The sequence below is a fragment of the Odontomachus brunneus genome, unplaced genomic scaffold, assembly GCF_010583005.1.
Source record: "Odontomachus brunneus isolate Ranch 3 - 2012 unplaced genomic scaffold, Obru_v1 Obru_scaffold_237, whole genome shotgun sequence".
Taxonomy (NCBI): domain Eukaryota; kingdom Metazoa; phylum Arthropoda; class Insecta; order Hymenoptera; family Formicidae; genus Odontomachus; species Odontomachus brunneus.
This window is the reverse complement of record NW_022639687.1, coordinates 320,303-327,419: the sequence shown is the minus strand read 5'-3', so window position 1 is coordinate 327,419 and position 7,117 is coordinate 320,303. Positions and strand designations below refer to the sequence as shown.

The 7,117-nt window shown below is 51.5% G+C and overlaps 1 protein-coding gene across 1 annotated transcript; it reads left to right on the top strand.

The window, feature by feature from the left end:
• The first annotated feature begins 312 nt into the window (after positions 1–312).
• LOC116852593 lies at positions 313–3,039 on the top strand. Its single transcript, XM_032833104.1, has one exon. It carries the CDS (start codon positions 313–315, stop codon positions 3,037–3,039), a length of 2,727 nt encoding a protein of 908 aa, XP_032688995.1.
• The last annotated feature ends 4,078 nt before the right edge of the window (positions 3,040–7,117 follow it).

The following is a 7,117-nucleotide window of genomic DNA, read 5'->3' as shown; positions in this document are numbered from 1 at the left end:
GAGCGAGTCCGGCATCTATGCGCTCACCGCAAGCGCGCACATTTAATGGTCCTTCGAGCCTGATCCGTGAGCGTGGACAACTGCCTCAGTGACGCGGATTTCGTTGGAATTGAGTCGTTCCAATAACGGCGAATCAATAGCCACTATTGATTGACTGGACCGCCACTTGCAGCTGCAGCGGCAGATCTCGCGGTTTCTTGAGAACTTCAAGAACAATTACACGGGCGCAACAATTACACGGCCGCGATAGTGCGATCCCGCATCAGGAACTTGAAAGAGCTCTGACTTCAATTCATCGACGGCCACGCGCTGATGAAGAGATCAATCCCGGAAGCTACACGAGTGACGAGCAGTTACTTCGTCGACAAGGTCTTCGAGAACACCGAGGACGGGTACAACGCTGCGCTGGACTACATGGCCGAGGTCCTCGAGGAGCTGGAACCACCTGTAAGCCCTAACCAGTCTACTGATCTCTCGTATACGCGCGCGTCTCATTCCGCGTATTCTCTTGCGCATTTACCGCCGATTCAAATGGCGCCGTTTGACGGTAACGTAGCCGAATGGGAGCATTTCCGCGATCGCTTTTCGGCGCTCATCATTGGTAATAAGGACTTAAACGATTTTGCGAAAATGCATTTCCTTGTATCCTTCCTTCGCGGCCGCGCTCTCGAATGCATCGCTAATTTGTCCGTCACTGCAGATAATTTTGCTGTTGCGTGGAACGCGTTGCGGACTCGTTACGACAACCGACGTCGTTTGCTATCTGTACATTTGTCAATCTTGCTAAATCTGCCGGGTTTGTCTCGCGAGTCGGTGACCGAGCTTCAAGCTCTTCGCGGGACGATCACGATGACGATCGCGTCTCTAAACAATTTGCAACGAAGTTCGGATGACCTGTGGAACGATTTCCTAGTTCACCTCGTCTCGCAGCGCTTGGATCCGATAACACGCAAGGCGTGGAACCTGCGATCGAGTGAGACCGACGATCCGCCATTATTTCCTGATTTGGATCGATTCATCGCCAGTCGAATTCGTGCTCTCGAAGAATTCTCAACTGGCACGTCCAGCCTGTTGGGAGGGAAAACCCCGTCGGCAACGCGAGTGCACTTCGCGGCCGCGTCGGCGCCGCTTCGCGCGCCTTGCCCGATGTGCAAGGCTCACCATTACTTTAGCGCCTGTCCAACATTTATGCGCGGGGCGCCGAGTCAGCGTCGAGATCTCGCGAAAAGGCATCGCCGCTGTTTTAATTGTCTGAGTCAGAATCATTCGGCTCAGGAATGCCAGAGTAAATATAGTTGTCGAGTGTGCCATCAGAGGCATCATTCATTACTCCACGCTGACTCGGACGTCAGCGCGCACCGCGTTGAGGCATCGTCCGCTCCTGAGCGTGAGACGGCATCATCCTTCTCGGGAGCGGAGGTGCACTCTCTGCTCGTCGCTACGATCGCGCAGCGAAGCGCTCCAGTTTTACTGGCTACCGCTCGTGTCCGCTTGAGTTCGGCGTGCGGAAGAAGCGTTGCTATTTGGGCGCTGCTTGATCAAGGCTCCAAGATAACGTTTATTTCGGAAAACGTCGCGCAACTGTTACGATTAAAGCGAATTCGCATGCCCGTTTCCGTATCCACAGTCGGCAGTATTAGCGCCGGCCTCTGTCGGCACGCAGTCGAGCTCGCTATATCACCTCGGAATTCGTCGTCGCCGTCATATACGATCACCGCGTTGATTCTCCGGTCACTCACATCCTACACTCCGGAGCGCTCAGTCGACGCGTCGTGCTTAACGCAATTTTCCGCCTTATCCTGGGCCGATCCGGATCCGTGCGGTAAGGATCCGATTGATTTGATTCTCGGCGCGGACTTTTACGGCGAAGTCCTGCGGGATGGTATTTGTCGGAGCGACGGCGGGGGGCTGGTCGCTCAGAACACAGCATTCGGTTGGATTATCTCCAGGCCCGTTCGATCGATCGAACATTTCGAATCCCCCTCGCCTTTGCGCGCCGCTGTCACGTTACCTCGCGACTCCGTCTCGGTTTTACACTGTCTCGGCGCGCCGTCACTTGAGGACGAAATCAGGCAGTTTTGGGAGATTGAAGAACTCCCTCGCATTCCCCTCCGATCGCCAGAGGATGACAAATGTGAGGAGCACTTCGTAACCACCCACTCCCGTTCTCCCGATGGTCGCTATATCGTACGATTACCATTTAAAACCGATCCTCCAATTGATATAGGCGCTTCTCACTTTCGTGCCGAGCGCCTTCTCACTTCTATCACGCATCGATTGCAGACTGACCCCGAGCACCGGCATGCTTACGTCGACTTTATGCGCGCGTATGAACAGTTGGGCCACATGCAACGCGCGAATCACGCAACCAACTCGAGCAGTCAAGTCGTATTTATCCCCCATCATCCGGTTTATCGCGCGCATAGCTCGACGACGAACCTTCGTGTGGTTTTTAACGCCTCAAGCCCGACGTCTAACGGATCGAGCTTAAACGATCACTTGTTTTCCGGCCCTAAGCTGCAGACCGAGTTACCCGCTGTCATACTTCGTTGGCGCGCGTTTAAGTACGTCTATTCCGCCGACATCGAGAAAATGTATCGCCAGTTTCAAGTCGATCCTCGAGATATCGATTATCAGCGAATTTTGTGGACTGATGATCCCCGCGTAAAGCCAACCGAATACCAATTACTAACAATCACATACGGCATGTGTTGTGCTCCTTATCTCGCGTTACGCGTGATACAGCAGCTGGTAGTGGATGACGGGGATCACTTTCCGCTAGCAATTCCGATATTAAAAAATCACGTCTATGTCGACGACGTGTTATTCGGCGCTGACTATAAACGCGAATTGATTCGCATTCGGGATCAGCTCGTATCGCTGCTGCGTCGAGGCCGATTCGAGTTGAGAAAGTGTCCAGTAATTCGCCTGGCCTTCTCCACGATATCGACGAGCAAAATCAGGGTTAGCATGCTCGAAAACGCTTGCGGCCAACGACGCTGTCAAGATTCTCGGCATTACGTGGATAACTTCGGATGACGTTTTTCGATTCGGAGTATCGTTGGCCTAACGGATTCCGACGAGTAAGCGCTCTATACTCTCGGAAATCGCCAAACTGTACGACCCGCTCGGATGGGTCACTCCGGTCATTGTATCTGCTAAGATCTTAATGCAAACCTTGTGGCGATTAAAGATCAGGTGGGACGATGAACTTCCTCCCGCGCTCCTCCTTCGATGGCGCCGTATCTATTCGGGCCTCTCCTCTCTCGACGATCTTAAAGTTCCACGCTAGACCGGATTCGATAGCAAAATTGATCGCCTCGAGCTGCATAGGTTCGCCGATGCGTCTAGCGCTGCGTATGCAGCCGTTGTCTATTGTAAAGTCATAACGCAGTCAAATCACGTGGTTGTCACCCTCTTTACGGCCAAGTCAAAGGTTGCTCCCCTTCAACCGGTGAGCATTCCGCGTCTTGAGCTGTTGGCTGCCGTGATCCTCGCTCGTCTCGTCGAGTTTGTCTCCTCCTTGCTCGCGTTGCGGAGCGTCCCCTGTTATTGCTGGTCGGACTCGGCCGTCGTGTTAACTTGGCTCGCGCACCACCCATCTCGCTGGAAGGTTTTTGTCGCGAACTGTGTCGCGGACATTAAAGCGCGTCTTCCCCTCGCTCAATGGCGCTATGTACCTACGCAGGACAACCCCGCGGATTGCGCGTCGCGGGGTTTGCTGGGTGCCGACCTGCCGGCTCACGTGTTATGGTGGCGGGGTCCGCGATGGCTTGATAAGTGTTCGGACTCATGGCCGGCTCCCTTTTCACACGCGACTGCCGAAGTCCCTGTCAAGGATAGGCTCGTTACATTACATACCGCGCAATCGTCGCTCCCGTTTGATATTTTATCGCGCTTCTCCTCGTGGCCCAAACTCATTCGCGTCCTCGCATATATTTTTCGTTTTGTTAACGCATGCCGTCGTCGAGATCTTTGCCGACCGGAGACTAGCTGGCACGGTCGCGCATTGGCGGCAGCCGAATGCTCCGAGGCTCGAACCTTCATTATTAAGCGAGTCCAAGCCGAGCTGTTCTCGAGGGATCTTCACGCGCTCACGCACGGTCGAGCCTTGTCGGCCAAAAGCGCTCTTCTCCCTCTCTCTCCATTCCTTGATCGTGACGGCTCTTCGAGTTGGCGGGCGGCTTTCGCGAGCTCCGATTTCGTTCTCCCAGCGGCATCCGATTTTGTTACTATCTCATCCCGTGACGAAGCTCATCGTGGATCACGCTCATATTCGCTCATTACATGCTGGCGTGCAGCTTACGTTGAGTGTTCTTCGCCGTGAGTTTTGGATTGTTCGAGCGCGGGGTATCGTGCGGGCCCGCATTCATGCATGCGTCGTGTGCGTTCGCGAGCGCGCCGCTTTGCCTAAGCAAATTATGGGCGATCTCCCTCGCGAAAGGGTTTCGGCGCCTGCTCGGAGTTTTTTGCATAGCGGGCTCGACTATGCTGGGCCTGTGCATATTCGCGCGTCCGCCGGTCACGGGATCGCGTCGCGCAAGGCCTATATCGCGCTGTTTATCTGCTTAGCTACGCGCGCCGTACATTTGGAGCTCGTCGCTGACTACTCCTCGCAAGCGTTCCTTAACGCATTTGATCGGTTTACGGCCCGGCGCGGCCTCCCTCAAACAATCTATTCTGACAACGGAACCATCTTTGTCGGCGCCGCGAGAGAGCTCGCCGTCGCGTTTCGGGCCGCGCTTCTCGACCCGAACTTTCAAAACAAAACCGCTACCAACAACGTGGAATGGAAGTTCATCCCCCCTGCTGCTTCTCACTTTGGTGGAATTTGGGAGGCTGGTATTAAGAGCGTAAAATATCATATGCGTCGCGTGTTAAAAGATCGCGTGCTCACATTCGAAGAACTCGCTACTCTCCTCTGCCGCATCGAGGCATGTTTGAACTCTCGCCCGCTTGGCCCGTTGTCCGACTCATTTGACGATTACGAGCCATTGACCCCGGGTCATTTTTTGATCGGTTCCGCCGTCACTTCACCACCTGAATCCTCGCTCCTTGATACCAACGAAAATCGCCTAACACGATGGCAGCTCGTGCGTCGGGTCGCGGAGCGATTTTGGCGTTTATGGTACGCCGACTACGTGAACTGCCTTCAACAACGCAGTAAATGGCGGAGGGTCGAACCGTCGATCCGGGTCGGCCAGCTCGTGTTACTGCGAAACGAGAATCTCCCCCCATGCAAACGGGACTTAGGTCGGGTGATTCAGTGTTATCCAGGCTCCGATGGATGTGTGCGAGTCGTAACGGTCAGAACTGCGACTTCTGAGGTGAAGCGACCGATTAATAACTTTGTATCCTCCCGATCGATTGCGAGCGAGAGCGAGATGGACGAGTTCCGACCGTCTCAGATTGAAACCGCTGTTTCAAGGCGGGCGGGATGTTCGGGACTCGCCTCATATTCTCATAAAGTGTTGTCGCCTTTCGCGATTTCCTCAACTCGACCGACTTGTTCTTCTCGAAGATTCTATTTAGAATTTTCGAGACGTAAATGATATACAAATTTCTGTGTGTGATACCCGGTGACCGGCTTCGCCGGTAAACATTCGGCCTCGCGACACTTCGATCTATTGTGTTTGCTAGCTGGTTGCTATGGCAATCTTAAAATTGGATCGCAGAATCAAAGATCTATATATCAACAACAAAACAATGAAAGCCTGTCGAGGTGCCGCGAGGCCGAACCAATCACTGATCGCCAGCTTTGAAACCGCGGAGATAAAAGCTCATTCTGTCGATAACGGGCATTCAATCTCGTGCGAATCTCTCACAGTAAAAACGTTTGCCGTCTCATCTTTTACTGTCTTGCGCCTATCAGTTTCGCGAGTCTCAGGCTGCCGACCGTAGCGGGTCAGGCTCTCAATTATTGTATCGCGAAACGCGACATCCGGAGTCTTCCGCCCGCGAAGGCTCCCCTGCGACGAAAAACATTGGTCGAAAAATTCGGTACGCACGCCCAGTGAGGACAGAAGATTCGATCACCAGCGACGGCCGATCCTGAACTCTCTCTATCAATAAAATTGTTACTTGGGACAACGACATCAATTCATTGACGCACCAAAACCCGTCTCCCAGTGTTCCCCGCGGAGCGAGTCTGGCATCTATGCGCTCACCGCAAGCGCGCACACGGGGGCTAACTTCATAGAGGTTGTACGGGAAGATCGAAGCAGATGTCAAGTACTTTTTTCCGCTTGAGATACAAATATATATAAGGTCAATAATACTTCTAATGGTCACAATAAAAATACTAGTGAAATCGATGGTAAGTTGCATTTTTACATCAGACTCAGGTAAGCGCTTTGGAGCACCACGCGTCGGTTTTAGTCGAACTATGGGAGGCTTTAGTTCAGAAGGCCTTATCTATTAGGAGCTTGAATAAGCTCTCGCTGATTTTTCGTGAAAATTAATGCTTTATTTAAAAAAAGTCGTAAAAAAACATCACTGAAAGTATTGTCCATCGCTAGCCACTATTTTTTCCCATCATTCTGGCAACATTTGAATTCCACGTCGGAAAAACGACACGTCTTTCGAGGCTATCTAATGACATACATTGAATTTCAAGCTTGCTTATAGTACTTCTTTATAGATGCGTTACCATCTTAATGCGTTACACGCACGCAATTTTGGTAATGTAATTTTCCCAACAAATTTTCCCATTTGTTGGGAAACATCGAAAAGTTATTCAAGGTCCTGATACTTCCATGAACCACAACTGAGCGTCCTATTCAAATTATAAAAAAAGTCCCCATGGTCGACACTACACCGATTATAAAGCACAATGCCGTGTCTTTTACGATATTCAGCTATTTCCAATAACTTTCATTTCTGTTTTTGACGATTTCATGCTATTTTCAATGATTTTTAGGATTCTCAGCAAATATTTTCCATTTTCCGTTATCTTTTGTTCACTTTAAATTGTGCCCTTTACTTCTCACATACACTATACAATACCGTGTCCAATTTGGGAAGAATATTTTTAGTCATGGTAGTTACACGGTTCCCGTTCAAATATCTCTCTCTGACCGTTCCGTAAATATTTTGAAATATTTAATATTACGAAATC

What these genes read in the sequence shown, in the direction of transcription:
- LOC116852593 (XM_032833104.1), top strand. Translation starts at nt 313, where the DNA reads ATGAAGAGATCAATCCCGGAAGCTACACGAGTGACGAGCAGTTACTTC.